At 39.5% G+C, this 19,407-nt stretch overlaps 2 protein-coding genes and 1 long non-coding RNA gene across 8 annotated transcripts in view; 1 reads left to right on the forward strand and 2 right to left on the reverse strand.

Moving 5' to 3' along the window:
- Nucleotides 1-1,708: 1,708 nt before the first annotated feature.
- LOC131427953 (uncharacterized) lies at nt 1,709-7,747 on the reverse strand. The gene is made up of 2 exons (XM_058591556.1): nt 5,798-7,747; nt 1,709-5,731 (listed from the first exon to the last, which is right to left on the reverse strand). The coding sequence occupies exons 1-2, from the start codon at nt 7,745-7,747 to the stop codon at nt 1,709-1,711; spliced, it is 5,973 nt and encodes a 1,990-aa protein (XP_058447539.1).
- A 2,455-nt stretch (nt 7,748-10,202) lies between these two features.
- On the forward strand, nt 10,203-12,188 carry LOC131425599 (uncharacterized). Its single transcript, XR_009229004.1, has 2 exons — nt 10,203-10,396; nt 11,902-12,188. It is a non-coding gene; the product is annotated as an uncharacterized LOC131425599 (long non-coding RNA).
- The window catches only part of LOC131425598 (kinesin-like protein Klp10A), a 112,721-nt gene continuing 105,333 nt past the window's right edge, over nt 12,020-19,407 (reverse strand). For all 6 annotated transcript variants that reach the window (XM_058587615.1, XM_058587613.1, XM_058587614.1 and 3 more), the window contains one exon: nt 12,020-13,836. In XM_058587615.1, the coding sequence (XP_058443598.1) occupies nt 13,691-13,836 (146 nt within the window). In that variant the 3' untranslated portion in view covers nt 12,020-13,690. The remainder of the gene's footprint in view (nt 13,837-19,407) is intronic.

Genomic DNA, 19,407 nt, shown 5'->3' on the forward strand with positions numbered 1-19,407 from the left:
TGCCTATAATGTGGGAAACTGTGGCCCATTTCAAAGTTTGACGGAGGGAAAGTTATTTGGGTTTATTATGTGTTAAATATCTATTTTAGTTTCTTAAGATTTCAACTCACCTTTACAAAACTTTATCTTTCAAATTCAGCTTTCAACCGGAGGAAACATCAAAGGTCCAAGAGCGGGTTAGGTAAGTATACCAGCGAGAACTTCCAACAGGTCCAGCAACAGGTAAGGGGTAAGTATTCCAGCAGGCTTTCGGAATGAACATTTTGATGGAAAAACTAAACTATACGGTTTAACGGTCAAACTGAGAATGCCCAGCATCCGAAATCTTCTAACTTTATTTTAGCTCTTTTGACAGTTCTTGAAAGTGAACTAATTTCAAATTATACACTAAACTAAAAGATTGCACAAAAACTAACATCTATACACAACAGCTCTTCCCCTTTTAGAAGAAAAATTATTTTAACAACTCAAATTCAGAACGAGTTGTTATCACGGAAAAAATCAATTACTTTTATAAAAATGAAATTTGCCTTTGCCAAGAATATTTTAAAATCAGCTTACCGATTACAGCCCTTGCCGTATTCTAAGGTATTGATCGTCTTGGTTCGACAATCGCCGACTCCTTAGAACGAAGTCCGATTTTCCTAATTAGCACCATGGTTTTGTTCGTGAATCCATACAATCGTTCATCGCCTTCTGCATCACTACTCCCAGTTGAGAGTTTAATCGTCAGATCCAAGTTCGGCCCCATGAATTCATCTCTGTTGGCAACCCATAGAGTGGTATGATGTGCCCTTACCATTGTGACTTCAGCTGCATTTCCAAACTTCCTTCTGCTGTCAGCCGCCAGCCAATTAGCCGTCGTATTATGTATATAAATTTCCTCTTTTCTTGTATCTTCGACAATCGTCGATCCGTTATTTGATTCACCCTTTGGCGTTCTTAAATATATGTGAACTGTCGAAATCCAAAACCTACAAAAAAACACTCTTAATATGATCGTTTTTACAATAGTTTCATTGTCATGCAAATTATTGAAATAAAAGAACAATGCAAAACCAACGCCACTGAACAAAATGGCGAAATATTTTATTATCCCGAAAACAATTTGTAAAATGTATTACTCTACTTACGTATATTTTTTTACTCTTTAACGTATGATTTGCAGATAACCTGGATTCAAAGCATTTGCTTAATAGTGAGAAAAATCGATACCACAACTGTTCGGATTTTCGGACAAAACAATCCTTATAGCAGCCCTATTTTCATTAGCGGCAGCTTAAAGCTGTAAAAATTGTTTATTTGAAATATGTTCTTCATTTTATGCCAATATGCTTACATATTTTGTTTCTCCTATCTTCTCACGTGTTTCCTGAGGAAAGCAGCGAGTCGATGTCACTATTATCTGTGACAAAGTACTATTCCAACTAAGATTTTATATGTAAATAACAATCAGAATAATTCATTTAATACATTTCAATAGTTTAAACTAACCTTCAAGGAAATCAACGAATAGTAACACAAATCTTGTGCCACGTAAAAAAGGTGTGCTCCGAAAGCTCTCCTGTATCCAATATAACTTGCCAATGTATGAATTGAAATAAAATCTAACTAATTTTCTTGACTGACAGTTCTCTTCGCATCTGTCGACTGACAGTTCTCTTCCGACTTAGCCGAGGGGATCTCCGCAGCTAACGTCTACCCAGTGTTATTTGTCGCGGGCGTCGTTTTCGCAACAATCCCCGACCCGTAATCCTGATCCGCTTCCTTGTATCGGAGCAGCGTTACCACCTTCAATATCTAAGACGGCTAGTTTTGCAACCGCGCGTTTGTAGGTACCACTGTTCGTTCGAACAACAGCCTGTCTGACCCTTCCGTCACTGGAAACGATTGGTTCTTCAATCACTCCTCGAATCCACGCCTTACGTCGATCACCGTCTACCACATAGACCAGATCACCTTTGCTTAATGATCGTGTCTCGGAAAACCATTTCGTTCGGAGGTTTATGCTGGGAACATATTCTCTAATCCACCGTTTCCAAAGCTCATCTGATAGCTGCTGAGATCGCTTATACGAGTCACGCAACGCTAGCGCTACATTTGTAGGTGGTACGACCTCCTGAGGCTCATTAGGGCACGATCCACGCAGAAAATCATTTGGCGTAAGTACAGGCAGGGGAGACTCCAATGAAGCAAAAAGTAACGGTCTACTGTTGATCATATCTTCGGCTTCACATAACGTTGTGTGAAGAATTTCGTCGGTTAGTTTCCTCCCGTCGTCCAGAGAAGCCATCGTCGCTTTAACGGTTCTGACCATTCTCTCCCACACTCCTCCCATGTGGGGAGCGGCAGGTGGGTTGAAGTGCCATTGTGTCCTAGCATCTGTCATTTCCTCTGCGCACTCTTTCTGGACCTCACGTATTTGCTGTGTAATTTCTTTGCTTGCAGCTCGGAAATTAGTCCCGTTGTCCGAAAAGTATTCAGCAGCCGGTCCCCGGCGACAGATAAAGCGCCTGATAGCCATCAAACATGATTGAGCGTTAAGACTATTCGCCACTTCGAGGTGAATGGCACGGACTACCAAACAGGTGAAAACGACTATCCATCTTTTTTCCGATCGCCTACCGATCGTTACAATTACTGGTCCTAAATAGTCAACCCCAACGAAAGTAAATGGTCGTCGATACGGTGTTAACCTTTGAACAGGTAGTGCAGCCATTCGGGGAATGCTCGGACGGTTTTTGTTAACTTTACACCAGGCGCACTGTCTTTCTATATTTGCAATTACGGAACTTAAGTTAAGTATAACGAAACGCTGTTTGATTTCGCATTTGACGGTCTCCCTGAAAGCGTGGCCGAACCGAGCGTGATAATATTGCACTAGTCTGGTGGTAATAATATTGTCTTTAGGCAACACGATAGGAAAACGCAAATCGAATGGTAACATCTCTGCTCCAGCGCTGCGGCCTTCGAGTCGAAGAACGTCCGACGAGTCCAATAAAGGAGTCATTTTGTAAAGAGGACTGGACTTCTCTAAGGACATCCATTTGTCTCGCGGAACTTGTCGATTTCTTCGAAGGATTTTTATTTCGTCTCCAAACGCTTCGCACTGTGCCATTCGAAACAACCCTTCTTCGGCAGACCGGTATTCATCTTTCCGCAATCCAACTTTGATTGCTGGTATAAACGAGCAAATCAGTTCCCGTTGATTTTCCGTACACGTAAAGGCCTCGATAGGTTGGCCACGATGTTTCCGTCGGCAATTCGAGATGAAACGGTATAGACAAGCCACCGTCCGAACTAGCACATTCCATTTTGAAATTCGGTTGGCATCTATGAAGGGTTCAATCAGTACTATGTCGTGCAGAAGAAAGATCGCCCGCATTTCTGTCGTCGTGTTTGGTTGTGGTTGTACCTGTTTTGGCCACTGTTGCTCTGCTTCATATAAAAAGTCTAGTCCTCGAAACCACTGACCATCAGGCAGCATGCTCGGCATGTTGTCCCACTTCGTTAGGTGGTCGGCAACGTTCAATTTCGACGGTGTCCAACGCCAATCCGTCACATTCGTTAAACTTAATATGGAACCGATGCGAAATCCCACGAACTGCTTGTATTTTCTTTGGTCGGATCTGATCCACGAGAGAACGGTTTGAGAATCGGTCCAAAAGAAAACCTTTTCTACTTTCAAAGAGTGATATCGCCGGATTGCTTTAGCTAGTTTGGCCGCTAGTACCGCTGCTTGCAGTTCCAAGCGCGGGATTGTAAGCTGCTTCAAAGGGGAAACTTTCGTACGAGCCATAACTAAAGAACATATAGCTCGCCCGCCAACGACAATTCGAAAATAGCCTGCACAACCGAATGCCTTTTCACCAGCATCGCAGAAGACGTGAAGTTGAACCCCGTGATACTCAGTCGAGAGGGTGCTACCAAAGTACGGTCTGGGAATTTTGACCAGTTCCACATCGCGCAGTAATTCAATCCAACGCTTCCATTCAGAGAATGTGTCCTCGCAAATTAGTTCATCCCAATCACATCCGGTTCTCCATAAATCCTGGATTAACATCTTGCCCAATACGGTGAGTGGAGCCAGCAGACCCAACGGGTCAAAGAGAGACATTACGGTACTGAGAACTTGACGTTTTGTAGGACGATTATCGAAAGCAAATACGTCTTCTTTAGTCGGAATACAGAAAGAAAACACATCGAGTTTCGTATCCCAAATGAGACCTAATACGCGTTCCTTTTCAGTTATCTTGTCCTGCTGAAAATGGATTGTTGTTTCATGTTTTGACTCACCTAATTCTCGCAAGACATTTTCAGAATTTGAGGCCCAGTTTCTAATTTCAAATCCGGCCTTCAAGTGAATGAAGCGTACTTCCTTGGCTCGCCGTACTGCAACTTCCTCCGAGTCGACACTGTCGTAGTAGTCGTCGACGTAATGTCGTTCGACGATCGCTTTCGCTGCTTCGGGAAACTGGGTGGCATATTCCTTGGCATTTAAATTTTTCACAAATTGTGCAGAGCACGGTGAACTTGCAGATCCAAATGTTGCTACGTCCATAACATAGATTTCGGGCGGGCTTCTGGGATCAAAACGGAATAAAAAACGTTGAGTTTGTTTGTCTGCTTCTCTGATGCGCAATTGGTGATACATTTCGCGCACATCACCACCGAAGGCCACCGGTTTTTCTCTGAATTTGCAGATCACTGATGGTAAGGCGGTGAGTAAGTCAGGACCTTTCAGCAAGTTACTGTTCAGCGATACTCCATTTACGGTTGCGGCTGCGTCCCACACTAAACGGACTTTACCCGGCTTCTTAGGATGTTGGACGACGTTCAGTGGTAAATACCATTTTTTGAAATTCTCAGTGTCGTCTAACTCTGCTTGCGTTGCTTTGTGACAATACCCTTTCCTTTGGTACTCCACGATTTGTTGAAATACATTTTGCTGAAGCTCCGGATTCTTGGAGAGCCGCTTTTCCAAAGCTTTTAACCGACGTTCCGCCATTGGGTAGCTGTCTGGGAAGTCGGGAACACCATTTTTCCAAAGTAGTCCCGTCTCAAAACGACCTCCCACTCGAATAGTCGTTTTCTCCAAAATGTCGCGAGCCAGTTTATCTTCTTCGGACTCAGGAAAATCGATTGACGACGTAGACAAATCTTCGATGGCGTATTGTTTTCCGAGCATCTCGTGTAATTGTTGATTGGTTACAGTCAGAATGGAGTGATGATTAATAACTGTTTTCGTTGAAGACGCCGACTTATCGGGACCATATATGGTCCAACCTAACAATGAACGTACTGCTATTGGCTCTCCAGATCCACCTACTCGAGATTCCAATGGCGCGAATAAATGCAGGTTGTCCAGTCCAATTAGTAATTGCGGTGCCACTGTATCGTATTCATTTACCGGGAACCCCCGCAGGTGCTCAAAACGATCTGTAAGATCCTGAAGATTGATACCCTGTTTAGGCAGCATCAATTCTTTCACGGTACGAACACCCTTTAATTTGTGCATGGTATCGGACCCTCTCGCAGATACAAAAAGGTCCAACCTTTTAGATTGATCCTCATGGCGCTTTACGTTAGAAGTCCAATGAACTACCAATGGCTCGGATACCCCATCAGCTGATAATTTAACCGCAATTGTGTTATTCAGCAACGTGGCGGATGCGCCTTCATCTATGAAGGCATTCAAATTTACAGACGACTCACCATAATGCAATGTTACCTGTATTATGCGAAAAAGCACAGAACGATTTAAGCGAAGGTGTGTGTTGCTTTCAACGTCAGCCACCTGGACGAGTTCTTCAGTACGATGAAGCAAGGGATGATGCTTGCCCTTACAGTGATCTATCTTGCATTGAACATTGAACGTGCAGCGCGAATGACCGTGTTCGCTTAAACATAGTACGCAAAGCTTGAACTTCTCTACCAACCTTAGACGATCTCGTAGTCCCATTTTTTCGAAATCATCGCAGAATCGCAACTTGTGATCCTTTCTCTTACACGCCGGGCAAACCTTTTTTTCCTTGGTACCAGCCAAATTGGTCGTGTTCGACGGACTATTATGTGCGGCATGAGCGTATACAAACTCCTTCTTTTTACTTTTAGCTCCTTTTACATCCCACTGGCGAGTGACTTCAAGACCGCTGAATTCGGCCACCTCGGAAACTTCCGAGACGATCCCGTTAGTGAAATCGGTGAACACCCTGAGCGGAGTTCCAGCTTTACCGCGCTTGAAGCGCACCCAATCCAGCTTATACTCAGGTGGCAGCTTACTGACTAGCTCCTGGACGAGCATCGGATTGTTCAAGTGGTCGTGTAGCTTAGCAGCTTCGAGATGATCGCAAAGTTGTTTAACGGTTATTCCGAAATAAAGAAAACTTTCGAGTTTATCAATGCGCGGCCCCGGCGCTTTTCGAACTTTAGCTACAAGTGATTTCAATAATTTCTCCGGACTGCCAAACAGTTGGCGAAGGTCTTCTATAACTTCGGGAACCGATTCCGGTAACAATAATCGACTTTGAACGGCTTCCTTTGCCAATCCTTGAAGACTATCTTGCAGTCGCTTTAAATTATCTGTGTTGGTGAACCCACATGCATCTGTAGTGTATTCATAACTGCTTATAAAAAGTGGCCACACTTCTGGCTCTCCCTTAAAAATAGGCAAATGTTTCGATACCGCATGTCGTGCGGCAAGCTGTTCGGAGGTAGGTCCTCTGGTCGAGAATGGTTGTTGAAACTCAGTTCTCTGCGACCTTCGACGGTTTACAATGTTTCGAATAATTTCCTTTTCTTGTTCGGTCAGATCCGGCAGCTGATCTGAATCTTCTTCAACTTCCTCCCGTTCTTTCTCAATTTCGTCGTCGTTCTCATGCAACGACTGCTGCCATGCAGGTCTTATCGTATCACGGATGAATTTACTTGGTGGGACAACCGGGTTCCCCCCCGATTCGTCTTGCAACCGCATCTGTTGCTTGCTTGCAACCGCATCTGTTCCAGGATTACCTGCTTTAGAATTTAACAAATTCTGATGGAATAGATTGGGCACAGGTGTATCCGATATGCCTTTGGACCAGACACAACCTTTCGGGTAGGCCCCTCGAGGATCCTGCTGCACAGAATTCATCCACGTATTCACTTTGTCAAAGGTGTTTTCACGTTTGCTGGCGTCGTTTACGTGACTGCCTTCGAATTGACGATAAAGCTTGTCATGGTATCGTTGGAAATTTACACGTAACACCTTTTGTTGTTCCAAAAATTCGAGCTCGTCGTTTAATCGTTGTTGCATTAGTTCCTTTTCCTTGGCCAACATTTCTTTTTGCTGAGCCCTTCGTTTTTCCGAAATTTTACGCTCCATATCGAGTCGCTTCTGATGGACGAGCTTTTGCTCCTCTAGCTCCTTCTCTAAATTTTCCTGATCCAATTCCAATTGTTGGATAGATAGGTCCAGACTAGCAGCTCTGCTAGTTTCCGATCCTGCATCGCTCTTTGAGCCCGTCTTCTTCGAAGACCCCTTCTTGCTGGGCGCCTTCTTGTCAGATCGAGGTGGCACTTGCAACTGATTGCTGCACTTCGAGCAATTCCAGGGAACATTTTTAACAGCTTCCGTTACTCCAGCACAATGGAAATGGACCCATAAATCGCAGCAGTCACATTGGACCATATCGTCTATAGAATCAATGTCGTCACAGTTAATACAATTTCGTCCTCCTGCTGCGGTTGATGCTGTTCCCTCAGCCATATTTGAGGTTAGATCCGAAAAAATATCTTTAAGTTTTGTTCGGATTTTCGGACAAAACAATCCTTATAGCAGCCCTATTTTCATTAGCGGCAGCTTAAAGCTGTAAAAATTGTTTATTTGAAATATGTTCTTCATTTTATGCCAATATGCTTACATATTTTGTTTCTCCTATCTTCTCACGTGTTTCCTGAGGAAAGCAGCGAGTCGATGTCACTATTATCTGTGACAAAGTACTATTCCAACTAAGATTTTATATGTAAATAACAATCAGAATAATTCATTTAATACATTTCAATAGTTTAAACTAACCTTCAAGGAAATCAACGAATAGTAACACAAATCTTGTGCCACGTAAAAAAGGTGTGCTCCGAAAGCTCTCCTGTATCCAATATAACTTGCCAATGTATGAATTGAAATAAAATCTAACTAATTTTCTTGACTGACAGTTCTCTTCGCATCTGTCGACTGACAGTTCTCTTCCGACTTAGCCGAGGGGATCTCCGCAGCTAACGTCTACCCAGTGTTATTTGTCGCGGGCGTCGTTTTCGCAACAACAACGGTAACTTTTCAACACTCTTTTTTGCAACTGAGGCCGTAAAAGAGAGAAAAGCTTTATCAAATGAACTCGCTTTTCCTCGTCGCCATTGTTAAATATCTATTTTAGTTTCTTAAGATTTCAACTCACCTTTACAAAACTTTATCTTTCAAATTCAGCTTTCAACCGGAGGAAACATCAAAGGTCCAAGAGCGGGTTAGGTAAGTATACCAGCGAGAACTTCCAACAGGTCCAGCAACAGGTAAGGGGTAAGTATTCCAGCAGGCTTTCGGAATGAACATTTTGATGGAAAAACTAAACTATACGGTTTAACGGTCAAACTGAGAATGCCCAGCATCCGAAATCTTCTAACTTTATTTTAGCTCTTTTGACAGTTCTTGAAAGTGAACTAATTTCAAATTATACACTGAACTAAAAGATTGCACAAAAACTAACATCTATACACAACATTATGCACTGGAAATAAAATGTTATCAAGTGTAATGTAAGAAAAACCGCGGACCCCCAGAAACAAAAGAATGCGGTCATATTTTTTTCAGTGTTCGAAAATAACTATTGAACTGTCAAAAAATTCCATGCTTCCGAGTAGGGTTATTTTCGACAACGATAACGATTGCTCGATTGATAAATTTTAACTATAAGTTAAAGCATTAGTTAAAACTACTTATGTGTTATTTCTTTTTATATTTTCAGTGATAGAAAATATCCATTAAAATGTTTCAATATATTCGCCCTTATTCTGAATAACGACGTATTGATTTTTCGATCGAATGTGGTTCGATCGAATCATAGCTACCTTTGATTTTGCTAGCGTTATGAGGAATACAAATGAAATACGAGCGGAAAAACGATACGACGTTATTCAGAATAAGGGCAATTGTCAAATTTTTCTTCAAGTTCTTACATTCTCTGTATTCTAAACTGCTCGACTCACAAATTTTAACTAGAAGGTAAAACAATTCGCGGTATGATCCACGATCTAGAAGTTATTTCTACATGATGAAATCCGAAGTGCGCCGTTCAACCACTACTTGATAGTCACACAACATACATTGTGATAATTTATTAAGTGCACATTGTGTTCAATCCGCATTCATTCTGCTTACAGAAAAATCCGAAACGACGTTTCTCTCGCCTGATTATGTTCCTCCAGAGAAATTCACTGCGCACCAATTTCATGTATTTAATGTCATGCGATGTATCAACCACTCATTGTAAAACTTGGTCCACTTCTAAACTTGGCCGAACGTAGGAATCGACCTTAGTAGAAACAGTTAAAGCCGCTGCCTTCGTACAGACTCCACTTAGACTTTAGACCATCTCCCGAATTATTTTAACTTTCAGTTAAAATTTAACAGTCCACCAGTTATTTTGTCGTTGTCAAAAATAACCCTGCTCGAAAGCATGGTTATTTTTGACAACTCGATAGTTATTTTCCGACACTGAAAAAAATCTAATTTCAGACCTTTAGGCTGTGAACCATTTCGCGGTTAATTTTAACTTTTGGTTGAAATCTGACACTCGAGTGGTTAATTTGATGTTGTCAAAAATAACCCTGCTCGAGAGGATGGTTATTGGTTATCTTCCGACACTGAAAAAAATCTTCCAATGAAAATTCTAATATTAAATCTTTAGTAAACCCAAATTACTATCCTTCCGTCAAATTTTGAAATGGGCCGCAGTTTAAGTTAAATTTGACTACTCGACACAAAATAACCACTCAAGTGTCAGATTTCAAATAAAAGTTAAAATTAACCGTGAAATGGGTCACAGGCTTAGTAAAAATGTCTTCTGTGTTATTTCTACTTATACTTTCAGTATAAGAAAATACCACAATAAAAATTTCAATATATTGTCAAACGAAGTAAATTTATCTCGAAGTTATTCTTACGTCCGCTGTATTGTAAATATTATACCACTTGATATCATTTTATTTTCAGTGCACAATAAACTCAGAAAACTTTCCATCCGTCATACTTTGAAATGGGTCACAGTTTTATCTAAATTGAACTACTCGACAAAAAATAACTGCTCGACTGTCAAATTTTACCTAAAAGTTAAAATAATTGACGAGATGGTCCACGGCCTTAGGAGTGAGTATGGAACAGAAGCTTGGTAAAACTCGTTCTAGAACTGAATCTGAACGAGAGAATGGCCACTGCCATTCTCTTTACGGGTGAGAAGCTGTTTACTGTTGACAGCGTGTCCAACAGTCGCACCACCTGATAACATCAAATTCACGTTTCGGATCAAGCATCCAGCAGGGGTGATGGTGTTTGGATTGGTTGCTTCTGATGGCCAAAAAATGGACCCCGTTTTTATCCAAGAAGGCCTGAAAGTGAACACAGATGCGTACTTAGGAATTTTTAAGGATCATGTTTTGCATGGATCTACCCACGGCAAGGATGAAAATATTGTGTTCCAGCAAGACGGGGCCATTGCCCACACGTCGAAGAAAAACACAAATGTGGTTGAGGGACTGTTCCAAACAAATGTGGCCACCTAGATCGCCTGACTTAAATTCTCTGGATTTCAGTGTATAGTGAAGCACGTGTATGTGAACATCCTCACTCGAATTTGATCTCTCTACGGACCTCTATAACAAAGCGTTGGAGAGAAATGAGATTACATTTGCCAATGTCTGCAAAAGCTTCAGGCATCGTTTAGAAGCGGTCATAAATGCAAATGGCAGTCATATTGAGTGAAGAGGAAGCTCAATCTTCTACGAACATTTAATATTAATACAGATTATCACCCTCATTCTTGTTTACGTCCGTATCCGCAATACGACGAACGGGTACTTTCGAACGAATACGAATAAGCCATTCTTGTTTTCACTCGAATGAATTCGAACGCGACTCGTTTGCCACAAAATATTCAAATATCAGTAAACTTCTTAAACTAAATTGATGTAATCAGTCCAATTCATGTGATTAACCATATGCGAAACGCTAGAATGTATGCCATTTTAGCTTCAAACGAAACGTGTATTCGAACATCATTCGTACGAACGAAATGTCCCATTCCCGTTTACGGACGAATAGACGAAATGCCGTGGTTTCGATTCGTCAGTTTAATGTTGCGAATCAACCGTTCGAACACATTGAAAAAAGTTTAACCGATCTCTAACAAAATTATTTTCGAATCTAAAGGTGATTTGTAATCAAATCATAAATTTGTGTTTTGCATAAATCATTTAGAAAGCATAGCAGTATAGTAAAATGCTGTTTTTTCTGGGGAGCCTTTGAATATATGCGAGGTTCAAAGTTTTTACGCATCAATTTTGCATCTATTAAGTACTTTATGGAAAATACGCCATGGGTAAACATGCTTTATTTTATATTAAATGCATGATTTTACCAATGAAATAAATATGTAGGCTATCGAAAACATGACAAAATTGCAAGAAAAATGCAACATATTTTTCGCAGATACTACTGATCGGACTGCTATTTCAAATGCTTTTTTTTTACTTTGCACGAAGTTTAATTTGAAAATTTCATTTACCGACTTGAATAAAATTGGTCCTGAGTACGATATTTATTTATTATGTAGCATTCGTCACTTCCTTGATGCTTATCATATCATATTATATCAGATTACTTGCGGCAGCAGTAAGGTGGACATGCAGCGCGAGTGTTAAAAGAGAAACTAGCCCTCTAAGAACTAAGCGCCGAGTGGATGTGATATTTAGCTTACGGACCAACAACGACCAGTTTCTTTTCTTCAGTTAATTTTGATTGTTATCATTTTGAGATGAGTAAAAAAAAGTTTCATAAAAAAACAAGGTTAATCAAATAATCACCGTGTGTAAATTGTAATAACTGCGAAAGTTTTCATTTGTTTGTCAACCCCTCCCAAACGGGGGTCGTTTTGTTTTTTTTTCATACGTTTCTTATAGATTTGTTCGTGGTGCCAGCTCAAACTATTACTGTTTGTGTTTGCTATAGAACTTTGTGTTGTCTTTTTTCGTTTGCATATACAAGTTGCGATAGTGAAAATGAAGCTAAACGAGACTTGGAAAAAAATACGCATTGGCCTTCACAGAACGGTGTAAAAGAAGAACAATAAACTTAACTAGCATGCAAAGTGTTGCTTTTGTTTGTTCAAATTTGTTTTTTTTTATCACACACTCCCAAAACAATACTCTTAGACAGGGACAAAAAAAAAACGGAATTATTTGAACGGTTACTACTTTTTTCTTCCGACTAATAGTAAGCGGTTTTCTGCTCTGTTTAGTATCGTCTTTTACTTGTTCATTTTGTTACTCATTGATATAAGCTATTACTATCTACACTTCTTCTTTTTTTTAGTTCAATGATCTTTCCATCATTCTCTCAGCATGCAACTTTATTCTAAAGTCGGTTCTCTCGGTCGTCACTGAGGGTCGCCGTTTTTTCCCATAAGGATGTGTGCTTATTACAAATAGACAATTAGTGAGCAGAATCTCGGTTACTCGTTTACTTTACTTACTTTTGCCGAGCTGAATTAAATTCATGCGCCAGCTCCGAACTCTTCGATTGTGGTTGCGGATGATATTTATGCGAGTATAGTGTCATAAACGGGTCAGCTACTGCCCCAGTGACGACGACGACGAGGAAAGCAACTGGATTCAGGAAAAATTTTCAGGGGATCTGTGGGGACCGGGGTCGATTATCAACAAGAGAGATACACTTAACAACTATGCGCGTTGGTCGTTTTGCCAGGCTTTTTCCGTTAGGATTCAGGATGGTGTGGGGGAAGGTGGGAGGTATCGGGAGAGAAGGATTTAATTTGTAGTGTTTCCGTGTTTTGCGCAAGCAGGAGATGTGTTTTAATGATGTATTTCTTTTTCCTTATCAGAGTTTTACGGTTAGATTAAATGTCTTGTTCGTTTTTTTCTGTTTCTAAGCCACTAAGAACTATATATATCGGTAAAATAGCTTTACTCTAAATTAGGACTGTCCTCTTTCTCTCTGTCTATCTTCAGTTGATTCACACACTCATCAAAACCAGCTCAGATTCATCATTTGCGTAACATAACTTGCTTTCAATTTATTCTATTCATCAGTAATGCGGCGTTAGTGTAAAAAGGAGACTTAAAAATCTGACACGAAAATGTTAAATAAATAAATATTTTTCGCATTCCCCGCAAAAGATCCTGCTTGTTCGTATTTCAACTCGGCTTCCTTGCCCTGTGGTGATACAGATTCTGCCGGTGGAGCGAATTCGAATTTTTTCGGTGCCCATTTTCCTTTCGTAACAATTTTCTAACACGTTTCGTAGACGCTCGTAGATACTAGCTAGGAGCACAGCTACCTGGCACCGACAAAACACTAGCAAAAACCGTCCACGACGCATACGACAAGAGCTTACCGTTTCTTTTTATTTTTGTTTTCTTCTTGACCTTACTTATACTTTCGTTCGGGGTTAATCTTGTGCGACAGCATCTCCTCCTTGGCCAGCTTGGCGCGAAATTCGGACATCAGATCCTTACAGGTGGTTGCAATCTCCGCCAGCTGGGTGAACAGTTCCTCGCCACGTTTGCAGTATGCTGAAATGAAGAGGGAGAAAAGCCGAATTTTTAAACAGTTCTCAACGCGTTTAAAATTTTTTCTTCGTTCACCTGCTATCATAAACTATGGGTCATTCGAATAAGCTCGTCAAGATCGCAAAATGTGTGTGTGTGTGTGTGTGTGTGTGTGTGTGTGTGTGTGTGTGTGTGTGTGTGTGTGTGTGTGTGTGTGTGTGTGTGTGTGTGTGTGTGTGTGTGTGTGTGTGTGTGTGTGTGTGTGTGTGTGTGTGTGTGTGTGTGTGTGTGTGTGTGTGTGTGTGAGTGTGTGTGTGTGATGAAATTATGCACTCAATTTTCTCCGAAACAAAACGTCGAGATTTGATGTTATCCGGAAATATTTTTTGAGTCCACACTCCGACATTCGACTTGTTTTTTAAACAAATATTTTTTTTAGATTATACCAGATCTCTTTGAATTTTTATTGCATTTCTAAGCCAGTTGGCATAAAAAAAAATTCTTCAACTTTGAGTTTTTTCTTCGCGGATGTTACGCGCCTCAAATTCATTTGACATAAAAAAAAAGTTCCATTCCGAAATTTCAAAATTCCTTAACTGGATTTTTTCCAAAAAATCCGACCTGGACGTTCCGTGCATTTCTAAGATATCTGGCATCAACAAAAAAATATTTCGGTTTTTTACGCTGATCTCAGAAGTTCCGCGATTTTCTGTTCTGTGATTCTGTCAGGATTTTTTTCCCAACTTGAATGAAATCAAAAACTTTCTTTAGTCTAAACTGGCATCACCTTTTCAATTTGGAAACAGTTATGTCAAGTTAATATAGATTAAAATATGGTAATTCTGCACGCTATACAAAATTGAACAAAGCACGCTGTGTGCTACGCGGTGGCGTTTTCTTCTTCCGTACCAGCACGTATCGATGCGTACCGGGTTTGCATAATTTGGTATGACAGTTTGAAAATTTCGGATCTGGATGAAATTGCATCTATCTTTTGAGACACTAAGAGCTTTAATTTGAATCATGATTTGTGAAAATCGGTTTAGCCGTTGCTGAGCAATCGAAGTGAGTTCCGGTTTTGGAGCTTTTCGTCACTATTACCGGTGTGTTCAGTAGCGGAAACCGGGGACTAGTTGTCCCCAAGTAGATTAATATATCCACTAACTAGCAAACTAGATAAATTTACCAGTAAATTTAACAAAATTTTGCACCTCGTTTCGCCATCACTTTTGAAAAAATCCTCACGAAATCGAAAATTTTTCACTTATCGCACTGAAATACCGGAATAAAAAGTCGGATCTGGATAAACTTTTCGGGGACTTTTTGAAAAATTTAAAAACATTACATCTGCATTTTAGTTTGCAAAAAACGGTTAAGAAATTTCGGAGAAAATTTTGCATATATAATTTTTTTTCATGAATACATATTACTTTGTAATTCCGGAACCGGAAGTCGGATAAAGATAAAATTCAATAGCGAGCTATGGGATCATACCTTTCATTTGAATGTGAGTTTGTGAAAATTGGTTTAGCCATTTTCGAGAAAATCGAGTGACATTATTTGTCACATACACATACCTACACGTACAGACATTTCAGAACAAATTGGCTCAAATGGCACGTTTGTGATTGTATAGCCTTTCTGTATGAGAAAGGCAAAAAGCACCATTTTGGATTTTGATGATTTTTTTTCCTAGCTGGCATAGAAGAAATCATAAGTGTTTTTGATTCCATAATTAACGGAACATCACGTTGGTAATTTTCAAAAATTTTACATTTTGTCATATTTAGCCACCCTACGCTTACTAAAAATGACTTATATCGTTTTCGTTGTAAAAACTGAAACTGACCCAGGGTAGTTTCATCAAGCGAACACTTTTCACGAAACTGAGTTGGGTTCGCACTTAGCAACGGGGGTGTGAGCAAACCCGATATAAAAATCAGGTTCAAAACTGACTCGATTTTCAGTTCAACTACGTTGAAACTAGGTTCGAAACTGGCTTCAAACAAACGGTTTGACAGCAGTTTGGGTGGAAACTGGGTTGGGTTTGGCATCAAGCGAAAACGACATTAAATTATCAAATTCAAAGAGGTATTGACTCACTTCACATTATTTTTATTAGACCACCCTACGCTCACCGTATGTGTCTTAAACTATCAAATTCAGGAGCAAGACACTTTGAAAGCGTATGAGGAATGTCAACAATGTGTGCGTAAAAACAAATTCCTGCGCTCTTTTTATTGATTTTAATAAAATTATCTTTTATTTGGTTGAAAAATAAACGAATCATTTCTTTCTGCTTAGAATTGCAATTCAAGAAAAGCGAAAATCTTAGTCTAAAACTCTTCCGTTTTCTTGAAAACTGCTCGAGAAAAATTATTCCAGTTTCAGCTTTCTTCCACTAACACATTTGATTATCAACAAACACATTCCTATATGGATTCCCTCTTGCAGAAATTATTGTGAAATAAAGATAAAAGTCCCGCAAAATAGGAACCTTCAATTTAACACACGAAAGTCAATGGATATGGAAGGTTGTCCTAAAACTATTTATTTTTCCGGACACTGCTGTTATAACAGAAAATATTTAGCTTGGTTCATTTTGTATAGCGCGATTTAATACAAATGCATTGAATCAGTGTTTCTAACTGTTTTCATTACGGAATTAAGATATACATTCATTAAAACAGGTTTTCTATTCGGTCGACTCAAGAAACCGCTCCGTGGAACGCGTTTCGGCACCCGCGATCACAGATCACAGGAAAAATCACAGATGGCTCTGATGGCCATACCGAAAACTGAATATAAAAAATGTTTCGAAGATTGCATCAAGCGCTGGCATTAGTGTGTTGCAAACGATGGGGAGTACTTTGAAGGGGGCAATATCGATTTTGATAAATAATTTTGTATTTTTTAATTTTCTGAATAAATTATCGGAATTTTTTTATCAAAGTAGTAGTCTCCTTCGAAGAATTAAGGATCAATGCAGTGACAATAAGGAGTGTATCGAAAATAATCTATCCACATACATTTGTGTTGTACGCATGTATTTGTACGCAGACCACAGAATGCTGTGCGTTTGGCTGTCAGCTTTCGTTTGTTTACTTGTTTGTGCGGTTGAAATTCTGCGTTTTCAAAATGTCGCATATAGAAAGGAAGTGAAAATTAAGGTTCTGGACACATGACTAAGTGAGGAGGGTATTACTATGCGAAAATTGGCGAAGCGGTATGGAATTCATTATGCCAGTGTTAAAACCATCATTAATAAGTATACTATTCTTTGGATGAGCTACCAGGAAGAGGCAGAAAACCCGGTTCTTCCAACCCGTAACTGGACCAGAAAGTGGTATCTCTAATCATAAAGAACAAATCAATATCAACACGTGATTTGGCGAAAAAAGCAGGAACGAGTGTCGGAATTTGAAGACCTACAAGAAGTATAAAATCTCGAAACAAAGTGTAGAAAAGAAGAAGGGAGCAGCAACAAAGGCCCGGAAATTGTATTCGCGTCTTTTGCAGTGTCTTATGTAAAGGAGGACTCAAAAACTCTTCCAGGTCCACAATACTTCACTGTCGTCGTTGGGGAGGATGTGAGCGTTGCGGGCGGGTCAATTCAAGTGGAGAAATTCGGTCAAAAGGTACTGGTATGGCAAGGAATATGTTCCTGTGGTTTGAAGTCAACCATTTTTTACACTACCGGAACTATAAATACAGAAATCTATCGATCTGAGTGTCTCCAGAAGAGATTGTTGCCACTCTCAATTGGCTTGCGGAAAAGGGTATAAATTTCGATGAGAAAAATATAAATCCACCAAATTGCCCTCATATTCGCCCCATCAAACGTTACTGGGCAATCGTGAAGAGCACTCAGAAAAATCATCACTTCAATGATACGTGAAAACGTATGTGATTTTTATCCATAGAACTTTTCTTGTAATACTTATGTGAAGTATAGATAGCACAGAATGAACTCATGAACTCTTAGTCCACATTTGTATCACGTAATATCTACGTCACTTTTTTCGTAGATTCCATAGAATACTTTTGTGAAATTTATACAAAGTTCACTTAAATTGTGCTGTAAAATTTATTTCATCTGAACTTACGTTTTACCAGAATTTGACTTAATAGTCACATTATGTTCATGTAATTGTTACTATAAAGTTCTGTTTTGAATCTTAATAATATATATTGGTATTAAAAACTAATAGATTACATAGTCTGTTGGACATAACATTGCGATAAATTTTGTTCGCACTTGCGAAAAATATCAAAAATACAGAATGCATTGTCCTAAACCCTTTCTCCGGAGCAGCTAAACTGAAGCAAACATTGTTCTCTTTAAGGAATGCATTCAGCTGGAACTAGTAGTTCAAGATGTGATTGATGTGCTGGAACACAATCTAGAGATCTTGCCTTTTGAACTCCGCTGTAGAAAATTGAATTATGTTTCAGTTTCGTATTTTTGGAGCACAGAATTCGTGTAATGCCAATTGGTTATGCAAATAAGTTGTTGAGAATTGCGTTCGCAGAGCCATTTAGTAAACTCACTAAATGGTACATTCGCTTATATTATACTTCTGCTTGGTACTAATATTAGATCTGAAAGTATAATAAAAACTTCATAACTGTCGATAAAATCAATAAGCAATTATTTACCCTAAAATCACTGTGATAAATACCGTAGAAGGGTCAAAAGGGATTTGGCCTATGTTGTTTGTTCTAGGTTTTTCAACTGACGCCATATTGCGAGCACAAAATGAACATGACAAACTGAATTCAAGTAAGTGCGTGACACATAAAATATATGTGACAACTGCAATAATTCTGACATATGGTTCATTTCATATTCAATCATGATCCGCTGGTTGTTAAGAAGATCACGTAAACTCCGATGACAAAGCCATTTTTGGAATCAACGTGTTTTTTCACATAAGGTTAACGTGTGGATTTTTTTGAGTGAGGGTCTTCAGGAAGACTGGTAAGACAACTGGGAACATGCAGGAGTTCAAAAAAAAAATCGGGCTCAAGCGTCCAAAAAATGCGATGCAACACTTGTTCGGAACTTGATGACGAACGTTCGATCAAAATTTCGAAAATTCGTGAAGGAATAACTTAAATTTCATCCGGTTTTCTTATGCTCAAGTTTAACCTCGTACAATAAAGGATCAATTTTTAGTTTGAATAAAGTATCGTTTTTTATCATAAATTGAAAGAAAAATTTGTGGATAGCTTATTTTCGATACACTCCTTATTGGGGTTCGAATTAGAAGATTCAAGCAGTGAAAGATACACTTTTTAATTATTCAATGACGAGCGGTGCTTTATTTCGATTAATGAAACTCTAGATCGAATTTCGCATCAACTCGATCAAATGTTGACAGAACGCTTTTCCAAAATTGATCTAGACCTATTTTTGTCACTTAGTTATAGTGACACGACAAAGTGTTTTACTAATGATTTTTACCAAATCAGTCAATTTTACGAAGGAAAATATTGAATAAATTTCTGGTCGAGATCTACACTGCAAAAAAGAGAAACGATTTAAAAAATAGAGGAAACCGGGCTAGATCGAAAGCGAGACTAAACCGGATG

Source organism: Malaya genurostris, chromosome 1, assembly GCF_030247185.1.
Source record: "Malaya genurostris strain Urasoe2022 chromosome 1, Malgen_1.1, whole genome shotgun sequence".
NCBI classification, from domain to species: domain Eukaryota; kingdom Metazoa; phylum Arthropoda; class Insecta; order Diptera; family Culicidae; genus Malaya; species Malaya genurostris.

Excerpts from the sequence above, each read along its gene's own strand:
- LOC131427953 (XM_058591556.1), bottom strand. The coding sequence starts at position 7,747 with ATGGCTGAGGGAACAGCATCAACCGCAGCAGGAGGACGAAATTGTATT. Across the intron at positions 5,732-5,797 it reads GTACTGAAGAACTCGTCCAG|GTAACATTGCATTATGGTGA; the intron begins GTGGCTGACGTT and ends CGCATAATACAG.